The following is a 17,444-nucleotide window of genomic DNA, read 5'->3' on the forward strand; positions in this document are numbered from 1 at the left end:
AGACACATTTTTCCCTCTCCTCTCAGCCTCCACAATTCCCTCATCCCTCCCCTCCCCACCCCAGGCACCTTCCACTGTGCCCTCAGGAGGTGCAACACTTGTGCCCACACTTCCTCCCTCACCACAGTCTGGGGCCCCAAACAGGCCTTTCAAGTTATGCAACACTTCACTGGTACATCCAGAGGACTTATTTACTACATTCTCTACATCGGAGAGACCAGAGACTGGGAGATCACTTCAATCAGCACATCTGCTCTGTTTGCAACAATGGCAACCTCCCAGTAGCCAACCATTTCAATTCCAAGTCACACTCCCACACTCACATATCTGTCCATGGCCTTGTGCACTATCCCACCCAGACCACCTACAAATTGGAGGAACAACACCTTATTTTCTGTCTAGGCACTCTCCAGCCACATGGCATGAATATTGACTTTACTGCCTTCCACCAAACTCTCTCGCTCTCCTTCCCCTCCCCCTTTCCTGTTTTTCCAGTTCTTCAACCCACCCAGCCATCCCCCTCATTGCTGCTGTCCCCTCTCTTTCTCCTGCCTTTGCCACCCACTCTTTTGTTCGGACGCCTGCCGTCATTTTCTCATACTTTGATGAAGGGCTCAAGCTCGAAACGTCGGTGATGTGTCTTTTCCTTTGCTACATAAAGGACACTGTTTGACCTGCTGAGCTTCTCCAGCATTTTGTGTTTTTACTTAAACTGGAATTACAGCTCTGATTTACATATGCAATTAGACCAATGCCAGTTTTAATCATGTGCAATGAGTATTATGAGCGGCCACAATTTAGAGTGTAGGCATATAACCTACAGTACTGAAATAAGCACCAAACGCATTTGCCATAAATTTTAGTCTAAAACCAGCACTCTGCAGTTCATAAATTTAATTGTGACCCCAAATGTTCATGTTTTCATCCAGAACCTAATCTTCTTGGTTTTAAAAATTATCATTAGTTTAAGTGATAGAATACTATCATCCTTGAAGTACTAGTCACTCTGTATTGAAATGAACGACCATGCTATTTGAAACTGAAATTCAACCATTATTGCCTCCTTTACATTTGATGTTTTACTCTTTGTTTCTCTTCTTGTTTTTACGTTTGACCTTTTCAACTATGTCACCTCTAAAGTCTGCTTTTCCTCTCCTGTGTAAACATTTGAACCTCTGTTAGAAACAGTTATAAATGATACTGGTGAAAAGCCAACAGCTTTTTCACCATCTGTTTGTTGGTGGTCTGTAATTTTCTAAACCTGCAAGCCAGCTGGTGTTGAATGGTCATCACTGGCAATGTCACTTCAACCAAGCCAATCAGAATCAAACATTCTGTATACTTCCCAGTTAACATTCTTCCGTTACATAATGCACGTCAGATATAGCATTTCAATCTTTTTTGTTTTTTTCAATGAGATAAGGAGTTTGAGATTGTTAACAGTAATTATTGTTGATAATGTGTTAAGATTTTTTCATATCCGTTATTTTAACCTGCTTAGGTTAATGGAGTTTATGACAATTAAGTTAACAGTCAGAGACACATTATCCGTCAATATCACCAAGAATTATTTCTAATTTTGTTATGTTTTAAATTGCTACAGATTTCTCCAGAAACAATTACAGTACATGTAGTGATATAGTGTTTCTAAATTAGTAAACCAGTTAAGTGCTTCTCTGCAGAATTATCACCAACATTTGGTTCCACCTCATATGAAAAGGTTTTATGACAGATGTACACATCTGGCCAATAAAGACCACATTTTAAGAATCATCTTAAAGGAGTAAATATTGAGGTAAAGAGATTGTGCATGTTAGAATGGGACTTAAGCAAGTTCAGGGCAGAGTTAGCTAACGATAGAATAAATTAAGTTGGGGATAGTCAATAAACCAGAGTGTGTTGACAATTTTACAGTAAATCTAGAGAGTGGGAAGATCATATCGACTTGTGAAGAAGAGTCACCCTTGACCAACATAGATCAGTAAATGCGAGGATGATGGGTGAATGCAAAATTTTATCATTTAGGATTCTTCTGGATAAAATTAAATTTGCTGAGTTGAGAAATATACTGAAATAGTCAAGTCTAAAGTGGACATTAGAAGTTGGAGAAAGAGTAGGACATTTTGATCCTGCTCCATTCCCTAAAATAAGGGCTGTCCTTCCACTTCACCACGATGATCTGTACTATCACCATATCCCTTCATTACCTTAATGTCCAAATGGCTACTGGGCCTCCACAGATCTTGGGGATGGAGAATTATAAAGATTCACCACCCACATCATGAAGAAATTTCTCCTCATCCCAGCCCTGAATGGTCTACCTTTAATTTTGAGAGACTACCAGTACTCCTTGATTCAAAAAAAACTCAACCAGAAGAAGCATCCTGCCTGCAGAACACAGAGGCTAATTTACCATACAAGTCTCAATGGGAATAAAAATGTAGTTATCAACAGTTCATGAACTACAAACAGAGAAGATTCCAGTGAATTACCGAGGGGGAAGCCAAAGGCCTACAGTACATTCCTCTTTTCATATTAGGGCAAGCAACAGTAAAATAGGAACAAGTTAACTAAATATTGAGAGGTAATTGCCAATCAATGACATCTGTTATGCAAATTGCTTAGAAACCTTCAGCCTATCACAATAAAATCAAACATACCACTCATCACATGAAAGTTCAGGGCAGGAATTTGCCATGTGGCTCTCCAACAGCAATACAATGAATATACATTTCCAACCATCATTGATTCCCATTTATTCAATATTCAGGCATACCTTGCTTGACCCACATGGCTTAGTAAAATCCTTAGCGCTCTCTTTCCCCTTTCCAACTAGGGGTTTTTAATGCACAAATGCTGTATTATCACCTGCTCATGTTTCAATTTCAACGATTTACCGTTTTTGCTGAGGACTGTAAAGGCGAATTACACCATTCTTTTATGAAGGCCAGAGCAGCTTCCCAGGGCAAATGGGGTGGGATGCGTAACATAGCAGCGGCCGCCTTGTGATAGCCCTGCCACCACCCTGCTGCACGACAGCTCCGTCGCCCCACCACCCCATCCCCCTCCCCCTCCCCCCGTCTCCCTCCCCCTCCCCCCGTCCGTCCGTCTCCCTGTCCGTCCGTCCGTCTCCCTGTCCGTCCGTCCGTCTCCCTGTCCGTCCGTCCGTCTCCCTGTCCGTCCGTCCGTCTCCCTGTCCGTCCGTCCGTCTCCCTGTCCGTCCGTCCGTCCGTCCGTCCGTCTCCCTGTCCGTCCGTCCGTCCGTCCGTCCGTCCGTCTCCCTGTCCGTCCGTCCGTCCGTCCGTCCGTCTCCCTGTCCGTCCGTCCGTCCGTCCGTCCGACTCCCTGTCCGTCCGTCCGTCCGTCCGACTCCCTGTCCGTCCGTCCGTCCGTCCGTCTCCCTGTCCGTCCGTCCGTCCGTCCGTCCGTCCGTCTCCCTGTCCGTCCGTCCGTCTCCCTGTCCGTCCGTCCGTCTCCCTGTCCGTCCGTCCGTCTCCCTGTCCGTCCGTCCGTCTCCCTGTCCGTCCGTCCGTCTCCCTGTCCGTCCGTCCGTCCGTCCGTCTCCCTGTCCGTCCGTCCGCCGTCCGTCTCCCTGTCCGTCCGTCCGTCCGTCTCCCTGTCCGTCCGTCCGTCCGTCCGTCCCCCTGTCCGTCCGTCCGTCCGTCCGTCCCCCTGTCCGTCCGTCCGTCCGTCCGTCCGTCCGTCCGTCCGTCCGTCCGTCTCCCTGTCCGTCCGTCCGTCTCCCTGTCCGTCCGTCCGTCTCCCCGTCCGTCCGTCCGTCCGTCCGTCTCCCCGTCCGTCCGTCCGTCCGTCCGTCTCCCCGTCCGTCCGTCTGTCCGTCTCCCTGTCCGTCCGTCCGTCTCCCTGTCCGTCCGTCCGTCCGTCTCCCTGTCCGTCGGTCCGTCTCCCTGTCCGTCGGTCCGTCCGTCCGTCGGTCCGTCCGTCCGTCCGTCTCCCCGTCCGTCCGTCCGTCTCCCCGTCCGTCCGTCCGTCTCCCCGTCCGTCCGTCCGTCTCCCCGTCCGTCCGTCCGTCTCCCCGTCCGTCCGTCCGTCCGTCTCCCCGTCCGTCCGACCGTCCGTCTCCCCGTCCGTCCGTCCGTCCGTCTCCCCGTCCGTCCGTCCGTCCGTCTCCCCGTCCGTCCGTCCGTCCGTCCGTCTCCCCGTCCGTCCGTCCGTCCGTCCGTCTCCCCGTCCGTCCGTCCGTCCGTCTCCCCGTCCGTCCGTCCGTCCGTCTCCCCGTCCGTCCGTCCGTCCGTCTCCCCGTCCGTCCGTCCGTCCGTCTCCCCGTCCGTCCGTCCGTCCGTCTCCCCGTCCGTCCGTCCGTCCGTCTCCCCGTCCGTCCGTCCGTCCGTCTCCCCGTCCGTCCGTCTCCCCGTCCGTCCGTCCGTCCGTCTCCCCGTCCGTCCGTCCGTCCGTCTCCCCGTCCGTCCGTCCGTCCGTCTCCCCGTCCGTCCGTCCGTCCGTCTCCCCGTCCGTCCGTCCGTCCGTCTCCCCGTCCGTCCGTCCGTCCGTCTCCCCGTCCGTCCGTCCGTCCGTCTCCCCGTCCGTCCGTCCGTCCGTCTCCCCGTCCGTCCGTCCGTCCGTCTCCCCGTCCGTCCGTCCGTCCGTCTCCCCGTCCGTCCGTCCGTCCGTCTCCCCGTCCGTCCGTCCGTCCGTCTCCCCGTCCGTCCGTCCGTCCGTCTCCCCGTCCGTCTCCCCGTCCGTCCGTCCGTCCGTCTCCCCGTCCGTCCGTCCGTCCGTCTCCCCGTCCGTCCGTCCGTCCGTCTCCCCGTCCGTCCGTCCGTCCGTCTCCCCGTCCGTCCGTCCGTCCGTCTCCCCGTCCGTCCGTCCGTCCGTCTCCCCGTCCGTCCGTCCGTCCGTCTCCCCGTCCGTCCGTCCGTCCGTCTCCCCGTCCGTCCGTCCGTCCGTCTCCCCGTCCGTCCGTCCGTCCGTCTCCCCGTCCGTCCGTCCGTCCGTCTCCCCGTCCGTCCGTCCGTCCGTCTCCCCGTCCGTCCGTCCGTCCGTCTCCCCGTCCGTCCGTCCGTCCGTCTCCCCGTCCGTCCGTCCGTCCGTCTCCCCGTCCGTCCGTCCGTCTCCCCGTCCGTCCGTCCGTCCGTCCGTCCGTCTCCCCGTCCGTCCGTCTCCCCGTCCGTCCGTCTCCCCGTCCGTCCGTCTCCCCGTCCGTCCGTCTCCCCGTCCGTCCGTCTCCCCGTCCGTCCGTCTCCCCGTCCGTCCGTCTCCCCGTCCGTCCGTCTCCCCGTCCGTCCGTCTCCCCGTCCGTCCGTCTCCCCGTCCGTCCGTCCGTCTCCCCGTCCGTCCGTCCGTCCGTCCGTCCGTCTCCCCGTCCGTCCGTCCGTCCGTCCGTCTCCCCGTCCGTCCGTCCGTCCGTCCGTCTCCCCGTCCGTCCGTCCGTCCGTCCGTCCGTCTCCCCGTCCGTCCGTCCGTCCGTCCGTCCGTCTCCCCGTCCGTCCGTCCGTCCGTCCGTCTCCCCGTCCGTCCGTCCGTCCGTCCGTCCGTCTCCCCGTCCGTCCGTCCGTCCGTCCGTCTCCCCGTCCGTCCGTCCGTCCGTCCGTCCGTCTCCCCGTCCGTCCGTCCGTCCGTCCGTCTCCCCGTCCGTCCGTCCGTCCGTCTCCCCGTCCGTCCGTCCGTCTCCCCGTCCGTCCGTCCGTCTCCCCGTCCGTCCGTCCGTCTCCCCGTCCGTCCGTCCGTCTCCCCGTCCGTCCGTCCGTCTCCCCGTCCGTCCGTCCGTCTCCCCGTCCGTCCGTCCGTCTCCCCGTCCGTCCGTCCGTCTCCCCGTCCGTCCGTCCGTCTCCCCGTCCGTCCGTCCGTCTCCCCGTCCGTCCGTCCGTCTCCCCGTCCGTCCGTCCGTCTCCCCGTCCGTCCGTCCGTCTCCCCGTCCGTCCGTCCGTCTCCCCGTCCGTCCGTCCGTCTCCCCGTCCGTCTCCCCGTCCGTCCGTCCGTCCCCCTGTCCGTCCGTCCCCCTGTCCGTCCGTCCCCCTGTCCGTCCGTCCGTCTCCCTGTCCGTCCGTCCGTCCGTCCGTCCGTCTCCCTGTCCGTCCGTCCGTCTCCCTGTCCGTCCGTCCGTCCGTCTCCCTGTCCGTCCGTCCGTCCGTCTCCCTGTCCGTCCGTCCGTCCGTCCGTCCGTCTCCCTGTCCGTCCGTCCGTCTCCCTGTCCGTCTCCCTGTCCGTCCGTCCGTCTCCCTGTCCGTCCGTCCGTCTCCCTGTCCGTCCGTCCGTCCCCCTGTCCGTCCGTCCGTCCCCCTGTCCGTCCGTCCGTCCGTCTCCCTGTCCGTCCGTCCGTCCGTCCCCCTGTCCGTCCGTCCGTCCGTCCCCCTGTCCGTCCGTCCGTCCGTCCCCCTGTCCGTCCGTCCGTCCGTCCCCCTGTCCGTCCGTCCGTCCGTCCGTCCGTCTCTCCGTCCGTCCGTCCGTCCGTCCGTCTCCCCGTCCGTCCGTCCGTCCGTCTCCCCGTCCGTCCGTCCGTCCGTCTCCCCGTCCGTCCGTCTCCCCGTCCGTCCGTCTCCCCGTCCGTCCGTCTCCCCGTCCGTCCGTCTCCCCGTCCGTCCGTCTCCCCGTCCGTCCGTCTCCCCGTCCGTCCGTCTCCCCGTCCGTCCGTCTCCCCGTCCGTCCGTCTCCCCGTCCGTCCGTCTCCCCGTCCGTCTCCCCGTCCGTCCGTCCGTCCGTCCGTCTCCCTGACCGTCCGTCCGTCCGTCTCCCTGACCGTCCGTCCGTCCGTCTCCCTGACCGTCCGTCCGTCCGTCTCCCTGTCCGTCCGTCCGTCTCCCTGACCGTCCGTCCGTCTCCCTGACCGTCCGTCCGTCTCCCTGACCATCCGTCTCCCTGTCCGTCCGTCCGTCTCCCTGTCCGTCCGTCCGTCCGTCCGTCTCCCCGTCCGTCCGTCCGTCTCCCCGTCCGTCCGTCCGTCTCCCCGTCCGTCCGTCCGTCTCCCCGTCCGTCCGTCCGTCTCCCCGTCCGTCCGTCCGTCTCCCCGTCCGTCCGTCCGTCTCCCCGTCCGTCCGTCCGTCCGTCTCCCCGTCCGTCCGTCCGTCTCCCCGTCCGTCCGTCCGTCTCCCCGTCCGTCCGTCCGTCTCCCCGTCCGTCCGTCCGTCTCCCCGTCCGTCCGTCCGTCTCCCCGTCCGTCCGTCGTCTCCCCGTCCGTCCGTCCGTCTCCCCGTCCGTCCGTCCGTCCGTCTCCCCGTCCGTCCGTCCGTCCGTCTCCCCGTCCGTCCGTCCGTCCGTCTCCCCGTCCGTCCGTCCGTCCGTCTCCCCGTCCGTCCGTCCGTCCGTCTCCCCGTCCGTCCGTCTCCCCGTCCGTCCGTCCGTCCGTCTCCCCGTCCGTCCGTCTCCCCGTCCGTCCGTCCGTCCGTCTCCCCGTCCGTCCGTCCGTCCGTCTCCCCGTCCGTCCGTCCGTCCGTCTCCCCGTCCGTCCGTCCGTCCGTCTCCCCGTCCGTCCGTCCGTCCGTCTCCCCGTCCGTCCGTCCGTCCGTCTCCCCGTCCGTCCGTCCGTCCGTCTCCCCGTCCGTCCGTCCGTCCGTCTCCCCGTCCGTCCGTCCGTCCGTCTCCCCGTCCGTCCGTCCGTCCGTCTCCCCGTCCGTCCGTCCGTCCGTCTCCCCGTCCGTCCGTCCGTCCGTCTCCCCGTCCGTCCGTCCGTCCGTCTCCCCGTCCGTCCGTCCGTCCGTCTCCCCGTCCGTCCGTCCGTCCGTCTCCCCGTCCGTCCGTCCGTCCGTCTCCCCGTCCGTCCGTCCGTCCGTCTCCCCGTCCGTCCGTCCGTCCGTCTCCCCGTCCGTCCGTCCGTCCGTCTCCCCGTCCGTCCGTCCGTCCGTCTCCCCGTCCGTCCGTCCGTCCGTCCGTCTCCCCGTCCGTCCGTCCGTCTCCCCGTCCGTCCGTCCGTCTCCCCGTCTCCCCGTCCGTCCGTCCGTCCGTCTCCCCGTCCGTCCGTCCGTCCGTCCGTCTCCCCGTCCGTCCGTCCGTCCGTCCGTCTCCCCGTCCGTCCGTCCGTCCGTCCGTCTCCCCGTCCGTCCGTCCGTCCGTCCGTCTCCCCGTCCGTCCGTCCGTCTCCCCGTCCGTCCGTCCGTCTCCCCGTCCGTCCGTCCGTCTCCCCGTCCGTCCGTCCGTCTCCCCGTCCGTCCGTCCGTCCGTCTCCCCGTCCGTCCGTCCGTCCGTCTCCCCGTCCGTCCGTCCGTCCGTCTCCCCGTCCGTCCGTCCGTCCGTCTCCCCGTCCGTCCGTCTCCCCGTCCGTCCGTCCGTCCGTCTCCCCGTCCGTCCGTCCGTCCGTCTCCCCGTCCGTCCGTCCGTCCGTCTCCCCGTCCGTCCGTCCGTCCGTCTCCCCGTCCGTCCGTCCGTCCGTCTCCCCGTCCGTCCGTCCGTCCGTCTCCCCGTCCGTCCGTCCGTCCGTCCGTCCGTCCGTCCGTCTCCCCGTCCGTCCGTCTCCCCGTCCGTCCGTCCGTCCGTCTCCCCGTCCGTCCGTCCGTCCGTCTCCCCGTCCGTCCGTCCGTCCGTCTCCCCGTCCGTCCGTCCGTCCGTCTCCCCGTCCGTCCGTCGCCCCGTCCGTCCGTCTCCCCGTCCGTCCGTCGCCCCGTCCGTCCGTCTCCCCGTCCGTCCGTCTCCCCGTCCGTCCGTCTCCCCGTCCGTCCGTCTCCCCGTCCGTCCGTCTCCCCGTCCGTCCGTCTCCCCGTCCGTCCGTCTCCCCGTCCGTCCGTCTCCCCGTCCGTCCGTCCGTCCGTCTCCCCGTCCGTCCGTCCGTCCGTCTCCCCGTCCGTCCGTCCGTCCGTCTCCCCGTCCGTCCGTCCGTCCGTCTCCCCGTCCGTCCGTCCGTCCGTCTCCCCGTCCGTCCGTCCGTCTCCCCGTCCGTCCGTCCGTCTCCCTGTCCGTCCGTCCGTCTCCCTGTCCGTCCGTCCGTCTCCCTGTCCGTCCGTCCGTCTCCCTGTCCGTCCGTCCGTCTCCCTGTCCGTCCGTCCGTCTCCCTGTCCGTCCGTCCGTCCGTCCGTCTCCCTGTCCGTCCGTCCGTCCGTCCGTCTCCCTGTCCGTCCGGCGTCCGTCCGTCTCCCTGTCCGTCCGTCCGTCTCCCTGTCCGTCCCCCTGTCCGTCCGTCCGTCTCCCTGTCCGTCCGTCCGTCCGTCCGTCTCCCTGTCCGTCCGTCCGTCCGTCCGTCTCCCTGTCCGTCCGTCCGTCTCCCTGTCCGTCCGTCCGTCCGTCCGTCTCCCTGTCCGTCCGTCCGTCCGTCCGTCTCCCTGTCCGTCCGTCCGTCCGTCCGTCTCCCCGTCCGTCCGTCCGTCTCCCCGTCCGTCCGTCCGTCTCCCCGTCCGTCCGTCTCTCCGTCCGTCCGTCTCCCCGTCCGTCCGTCCGTCTCCCTGTCCGTCCGTCCGTCTCCCTGTCCGTCCGTCTCCCTGTCCGTCCGTCTCCCTGTCCGTCCGTCTCCCTGTCCGTCCGTCCGTCTCCCTGTCCGTCCGTCCGTCTCCCTGTCCGTCCGGCCGTCTCCCTGTCCGTCCGGCCGTCTCCCTGTCCGTCCGGCCGTCTCCCTGTCCGTCCGGCCGTCTCCCTGTCCGTCCGGCCGTCTCCCTGTCCGTCCGTCTCCCTGTCCGTCCGTCTCCCCGTCCGTCCGTCCGTCCGTCCGTCTCCCTGTCCGTCCGTCCGTCTCCCTGTCCGTCCGTCCGTCTCCCTGTCCGTCCGTCCGTCTCCCTGTCCGTCCGTCCGTCTCCCTGTCCGTCCGTCCGTCTCCCTGTCCGTCCGTCCGTCTCCCTGTCCGTCCGTCCGTCTCCCTGTCCGTCCGTCCGTCTCCCTGTCCGTCCGTCCGTCTCCCTGTCCGTCCGTCCGTCTCCCTGTCCGTCCGTCCGTCTCCCTGTCCGTCCGTCCGTCTCCCTGTCCGTCCGTCCGTCTCCCTGTCCGTCCGTCCGTCTCCCTGTCCGTCCGTCCGTCTCCCTGTCCGTCCGTCCGTCTCCCTGTCCGTCCGTCCGTCTCCCTGTCCGTCCGTCCGTCTCCCTGTCCGTCCGTCTCCCTGTCCGTCCGTCTCCCTGTCCGTCCGTCTCCCTGTCCGTCCGTCTCCCTGTCCGTCCGTCTCCCTGTCCGTCCGTCTCCCTGTCCGTCCGTCTCCCTGTCCGTCCGTCTCCCTGTCCGTCCGTCTCCCTGTCCGTCCGTCTCCCTGTCCGTCCGTCTCCCTGTCCGTCCGTCTCCCTGTCCGTCCGTCTCCCTGTCCGTCCGTCTCCCTGTCCGTCCGTCTCCCTGTCTGTCTGTCTCCCTGTCTGTCTGTCTCCCTGTCTGTCTGTCTTCCATTCTCCTTTCCTCTTGCCCCATCTCCCCCATCAACCTTGCATCAATCCCACCATCCCTCTCCATCCTGACAGTCCCATCGACCCACTGCCCGACAGCCCTGTCAGGAACAGGCAGTGTGAGGGAGCAGGGCCTGACAGTTCCACCTGCCACTCCGTGACAACACAGTGGGGTGACAGGGCTGTCAGCGCAACGTCAATCATCTTACCTTTCTGTTTGGAGCCACTTTCAGTGGCAATCCTTTTTACACAGGAGGTGGAGCAACTTCGCACTACCTGTGACACTACCACCCTTGGTGGAGGGAACCTGGATTGCGTTGGACCTGCCAATCCACCTTTGAACCTTTTATGCAAGTAAGCGAAGCATCTTAAAGGGAGAGGAAACCTGTCTTTACAAATCACTAATTTTAACTATAAAAGAGCCTTCTGTCTCCCTTCCTCCAGTTCTGCATTCATAGAGCCATTGCTTCCCCCCAATCAACTCTCACCTTTCCTCTCCTTTCTCCTATCCATCCAATTATCTATCACCTTCTTTCTGTTGGTCGCTCCTCCCCCTGCTCTTTCTTTCCTTCTCCCCAGCCTTTTAATTCAAGCTCCTGCTACTTTTAACTCATACCTTGAAGAAGGGCTCAGACCTGAAACATTGATTACAAATTATTACCTCCGACGGTCATGCAAGGCCTGCTGAGTTCCTCCAGCATTTCTGTGTTTTTAGTAAAACCTGATATTTATATTCAAGTGTAATGCTGGAATTTTGATAGTCAGGTGTCAACACCAAGTTATTATTTGGGCATGAGGGGTCAGACAATGCTCGCCACATTTCAGAGACTAATAGGGTCTGGAATAGGATTTGAAAAACCATTGCTCCCAGAGAGTTAAAACCAAAAGAAGAATTTGCATACTTCTTAAATATTGACCCTTCTAGAAAAAAGGGCCTCCATAACTTTTTGAATATGCATGCAAGGCAAAAATCAGTATCATAGATGCCCACAGCTTTAGAAGTTGCATTAGCCCAGCTAAAACTGGGCCATAAAGCAGTTTTTCCTCTGAGAAACATTATTCAGACAAATGAACACTTGTACTAATTGAATAAGCTTATGTCTCTAACATACTCTGTCTCTCATTTTCAGCACATTGGGTTGGCGAGAAAGGATGAAAATTGGGCTTAGTACAAAATGCTGGTGCTAACTGAGATGAATCAGAACAATTTTTGATTACCATCATAGAATTCAAGGGAAATGCTCAAATAATTCAAGCTTGTTTCCAAGACATCCTGTGATAGTACAGATTCTATCACCAATGTGTACATGTACATATGTACAGATGGTAGTGTAGGATGACTGTGATTGTCTGAGAGTGTAGCCACATCTACAGGCAGATCTTAAAGGATTGCTCCTAGCCAGACCAGGTCATTCTGGACTGGTCGACCTACTTGTGATATGCTCCAGTCTATTAGTTAATAAAAGCCTTGGTTTGGTTCAATAAGTCTTTGGTTCTTTTGACGTGCATTACACATTCCACTGGTTGTTTTTCCAGACTCTTTTGTGTAGTCTTCCAAAGGCGCTATTTGCCTTGGCGAGTCTGTTGTCTATCTCATTGTCGATCCTTGCATCTGATGAAATGGTGCAGCCGAGATAGGTAAACTGGTTGACCGTTTTGAGTTTTGTGTGCCCGATGGAGATGTGGGGGGGCTGGTAGTCATGGTGGGGAGCTGGCTGATGGAGGACCTCAGTTTTCTTCAGGCTGACTTCCAGGCCAAACATTTTGGCAGTTTCCGCAAAGCAGGACGTCAAGCGCTGAAGAGCTGGCTCTGAATGGGCAACCTCACAAAGATAAGCGTATACAGAGCCGTTGTCATACCCACACTCCTGTTCGGCTCCGAATCATGGGTCCTCTACCGGCACCACCTACGGCTCCTAGAACGCTTCCACCAGCGTTGTCTCCGCTCCATCCTCAACATCCATTGGAGCGCTCACACCCCTAACGTCGAGGTACTCGAGATGGCAGAGGTCGACAGCATCGAGTCCACGCTGCTGAAGATCCAGCTGCGCTGGATGGGTCACGTCTCCAGAATGGAGGACCATCGCCTTCCCAAGATCGTATTATATGGCGAGCTCTCCACTGGCCACCGTGACAGAGGTGCACCAAAGAAAAGGTACAAGGACTGCCTAAAGAAATCTCTTGGTGCCTGCCACATTGACCACCGCCAGTGGGCTGATAACGCCTCAAACCGTGCATCTTGGCGCCTCACAGTTTGGCGGGCAGCAGCCTCCTTTGAAGAAGACCGCAGAGCCCACCTCACTGACAAAAGGCAAAGGAGGAAAAACCCAACACCCAACCCCAACCAACCAATTTTCCCTTGCAACCGCTGCAATCGTGTCTGCCTGTCCCGCATCGGACTGGTCAGCCACAAACGTGCCTGCAGCTGTCGTGGACTTTTTACCCCCTCCATAAATCTTCGTCCGCGAAGCCAAGCCAAAGAAAGAAAAAAGACACATTCCACTATGTTGATTTCAATAATCTTAAACTAAGGAGGCAGGGTTGAGAATTCTAAAACAGAAACCAAGAAAGACTATACCAGAGAGACAAATATAGACTAGCTCTTCATAGTCCTTCATTGTGCCTACAGAAGTTCAAGGAACCTATTATACTACTTATTTTGCCAAAATTCTGCTCTATGCAATTTCACAGTTACAGTAAAACCTCATTAGAATGCAGTAGTTGGAGTCTAAGCTTTCATACCGTGTTACAGCCGAGTTGCGGAACAGATGCACATCTGTCACGATTCAGGAAGCAGGAAAACAGAATACTGTCACTCAAACCCTATAATAAGACCTTTAAACTCCACATATTAACATACACATCTTGTAAATGAGTCACAGGAGTCCATTTTTGAGTTTGTGGCTGTTAGCCTGGCATCCCAAAAATCAATGTTTGGGGTCCACAGACACACACGCTATAAGCGATTCTGCGGATTAAGAAATCGCGTTCTAACGAGGTTTGTATTCCATCTGGCCAATTCAAAGCGATTAGCGTCCATTCATTTAATGGTGTTCTTCCTAGCAATTTTTTTTTATTGTTACTTGCACCTTGGTCAATAGACTCATAAAACAACTCAATGCACTCTCCCAGTTACTTGAACCAGGCAGAAGTGAAAAGTTCAACAGCTTTGAAGAGTTCTAAATTTTGCTTTTTTTAAAAAAAAAGAAAAATCTCTGGATTCAATAGATTTTCCAAATAGTTACTCATTCACTATCACCCCCACCTCAGACATACCCTCTGACAGTAGTACATTTCACACTAACAAGGCCACTTTATACAAAGTCTGAAGAAGGCGATGGTATTTCCCATGGGTGTATGTTGTGAATGCAAAGGGCACAGAGTCAAAACTAATACTACAGGACTTCAGAAGAAGTTGGTTTTGAGCTCCATCATTCCATGCAGTAAGCCTGTCATCCACTGCTGAACCTCCTAATTCCCATCTCTTCCAGAAGGCCTTGCTGTCTTCCTGTGAAAGGGTCATATTCTTTAGAGAAATGCTACATAGCTGTGATGCCCTAGCAATCTGGCCTCTGGCACAGGAGTCTTGCTCTGGAAACACACATGTAAATGAGATAGGAAAGAACCTTATCAGTCTAATAAAAACAGAAAATGCAGGAAACATTCAGGAAGTCAAGCAGCATTGGCGGGGATGAATCAGAGCAAGGGTCTTCAAGCTGAAGCAGTAAGTCTGTTTTTCCTGCCACAGATTCTGTCTCAACCCCTGAGTGTAGCACATTTCGCTTTTATTTCAGATTTCTAGAATCAGCAGTTATGTTGTTTTCAAATCTCTGGCCTTTCTTTCCTAACATGAAATCCTTACAGTCACTGTGCTGTTTCCACATTCAACTTTCTTAAATATCTCTTCTTTACACTTATGAAAAACACAGCTTATACAAACTTCTTCCACTCAAATAAATATACAAAACTAGCGACGATACGCAGAAGACTTGCATGTAAGCTGCTGCCTGGTCAAGAAGCTAATTTGCAGTTGCAATAACAGTGCCACATGCACCATGGAAATGTGTGGTATATGAATTCAGTATTAGAAATATAGTAGAATTAATACACGAGTGTGTACAGACAGAATTAGATGGTACATTGAATGTTGAATGAAGCTGATGGTTTGAGAACAGAGTTTGCGGTGCAAATTGATGACAATTGGTCTATCAAATGTTTGTTACAGAAGAGTTCATCTTGTCCAATAAGTCAGACAAAAATTCTGAAAAATCTGAGAATTAGATAGGACATTGAATACCATCACCTCTCTCATCAAGATTACAATGAAGTATTGCATTAAGGGATTACTCAAGGTGGCATGTGAGTGGAAAGAAAAAGTTTGAAAGCCACTGAAGTGAGTTTAGATTGCTCAAAGATTCCAATGCAAAATGGGTTCAGAAAATTAAATTCTGCTTTAGTGGGTGGAAACAATACAGAATAGAACAACACCTTTTCAAAATATTTTGTAAAATAAATTATTTTTAACCCAAAGTAGGCAACCAGATCTTACAAAATTAACCAATGCATAATAAAGCCCAAAGGATTCTAGTTGAAGATATGCACATTCAAACATTCTTCCAGGAACCTCCTCTTCCTCCACAGTGATGTCATCGATAACCATTCTTCCAGCAAGGAAATAAAAGATCATTGTTAACGTTGATCCTTTGCTTTCCATATTTTCACTTGAAATAAGGAACAGTAAAATACACTTGGAGATTTCAAGATTTTGTTGGCTAGGTACAAGATTGACATTTCAGCAATCCATTCAGAAAATGCATCCACCGGTGTGGATTTGAACATTTTTAAAGAATTCATTATGCCTAAATTGTCAATACGCTGCCCACCTCTGCTGAACATGAGGCAGCTTTGTCCTGGAGGAATTGAAACAAGGTCCAATATTTGCTGTAATTGATGGGTTATAAAGCAACAATGTCTTCAGAAACAGAAACTATTATTTAAAGAGAGAGCCAAATCACAACGTCAGACAGAAAACATTGTTTAACAGGGTTGCGTTTGCCATATGAACTTGAAAACAAATAGCTCATTTGTTGCCATAACTTTCAAAAATAATTATAAGGAAAATACATATTCGCTGCAGAAAACCAGGAACTACTCGAAATCTCAACATTTGTTGGCTTAAAAAAAGGAGGCTATTCATGACAACAGGGTTTCTTTTTAACCTGATTGCATATTCCAATTTTCCTTACTGTTTTGATTGATTGGGGCTTCTACTCCGCAGGTCGATCAACGATTAAATAGTTTTGTGGACACCTTACAGGCACCGAAACATAGATCCCTTAAATACTGTAACAAACTCGCCATGTTGCTAGATGACAGCGAGCGAGTGGAAAAAGACTGGATTGTTTGGAAGAATGGGTTTTAATTCCTTCATTGTAAAATTCACTAAAAGGGGACTGAATTCCTGGACAAACATTGCTTTTTCCTTTGGTTTCCTCTAATGTCCGTTTTGAGCATTGCTTGGATTTTTAAATCAACCGCCCAAAAGTTTGAAGAAGTCCAGATTTTTCGACCTGGTTCCCTCTCCAGCAGGGAGGGGGGGGGACAACAACTATTCCGAGCTTTAGGAATCCGCTGTTCTTTTCCCTCCGCGGAAACTCTACCACGCCCATGATTTAGTGATTGGTGAACACGCAGAGCAGCGCTGGGGTGGGGGGGTGAACTCACCATATACTCCATGTTGGCAGCAGGTGGGATGACATTCCCTCGGACTTTATTATGGTAATCGAGAATAACCGAGATGTCATTCTGGGAGATGTATCTCCTCCGTCTGGTTTTGGGGACATTCTCGGGCGCCGGATATTTTCTCCCAAAGAATTCTTTCTCGGTGATGTTTGATGCAAGAAGCGTGTCGCTGACATTTCCTGAAATGAATGCACTTGTTCCCTGCAGGGTGCACAGTAACCTGATTAAACTGAGCATGGAGCAGGACCTCATGGTGGCGTCGGGAGAGCAGAGCACTGCAAATCAGAGGTTACAGTGAATAAAGAACAAGACGTGCAGGGAGGGGAATCAACATTGCCCAAAAAAGCTCGATGCATTCCTTTCGAGGAACCCACACCAGTCCATGCATTACAGAAACATTCAGATTGGTGCAAACTCAATCGGATGAATTTGCACTTTCTGGCTGCGAGCGGAGTCCTGCGCTCAGGTTATAGTTTAAATACATTTCGTGCAGTGATAAACCACGCTCACCTGCTGCCCAGAGATAAAATGGATCTGCTTCGAGCCCTCCCAAGTTTCGAAGTCCGCCCGGGAGGAATTTGGCTTGGGGACGCGGGGAGGGAATGGCAATAAGGGAGAGGGATTTCTGCCGATCCGAGCGGACCGTTATTGTGCTTTTATATGGGGTAAAGCCTCTCAGGAAGGCAAACTCCTTCTCCTCGATGATGGTGTATCTTTAACTCTTCACAGCCCTTGAGTCAGGAGATTATCAGTTGGACACCCACTGATTTAATTGGCGCTGCCAGAATTTCCTGGCGGAGTTTTCCAAGCCACATGTGCGTGTGATTTGGAGACCTGGCAGGGGAAGGCGAACACAGGACGTGGTGTCCGGACAAAGAAGGAATCGTCTTCTCCTGCCGCACGGTTTTATATTCCGCAACGCAGAACACGAGGAGAGAGCCCAATGTTTCGGAACTAGTCTAAAATGATGGCTTGAAACGTGTTTTATTTAAGTGTTGGAAGCCAATAATGGTGCAATTCCACCTAATGAACACGGGCTTTGAATTCATCCAGTCAATGGTGCGACAAAACGAGACCAGCTCTTCCTCCACCTGCTTTCAATGTTGACAACTGTTACTGCTGGATCTTTGTCTTCAGTCGAGCTTTTACTGGATTATGGGCCAAGCAATCTCGAATTCACAGCCGACCACCGTTCAGCTCCAGTGAAATACAAAACATCATTCTGCACCGACTTCCAAACAAGTGGCAGTAACGTTATGCAAGGATTTGAAGCGTCGGGTGGAAAGTGGCTCGCACCTGACCCACACCCTGTGAAGCTGCCCTTCACATCATGAACGGGAGTCCCATTAAAGCGCGCCGAACCTTCAAATATTATTTCAAGAAATATTTATTTCATGAACTGTGGTTCACGAGTTTTACTTTTTTTGCCAACGAGCCAGACGACTCGTATTTCACGCTGTA

At 55.3% G+C, this 17,444-nt stretch overlaps 1 protein-coding gene across 1 annotated transcript in view; it reads right to left on the reverse strand.

Moving 5' to 3' along the window:
• Positions 1 to 16,622, reverse strand: part of pi15b (peptidase inhibitor 15b) — a 43,100-nt gene extending 26,478 nt beyond the window's left edge. The window contains exons 1-2 of the mRNA XM_069921179.1: positions 16,494 to 16,622; positions 15,966 to 16,258 (exon numbers count right to left, since the gene is read on the reverse strand). Coding sequence (XP_069777280.1) covers positions 15,966 to 16,235 — 270 coding nt within the window. The 5' untranslated portion in view covers positions 16,236 to 16,258; positions 16,494 to 16,622. The remainder of the gene's footprint in view (positions 1 to 15,965; positions 16,259 to 16,493) is intronic.
• Between the last annotated feature and the right edge of the window lie 822 nt (positions 16,623 to 17,444).

Source organism: Narcine bancroftii, chromosome 2, assembly GCF_036971445.1.
Source record: "Narcine bancroftii isolate sNarBan1 chromosome 2, sNarBan1.hap1, whole genome shotgun sequence".
Classification (NCBI taxonomy): domain Eukaryota; kingdom Metazoa; phylum Chordata; class Chondrichthyes; order Torpediniformes; family Narcinidae; genus Narcine; species Narcine bancroftii.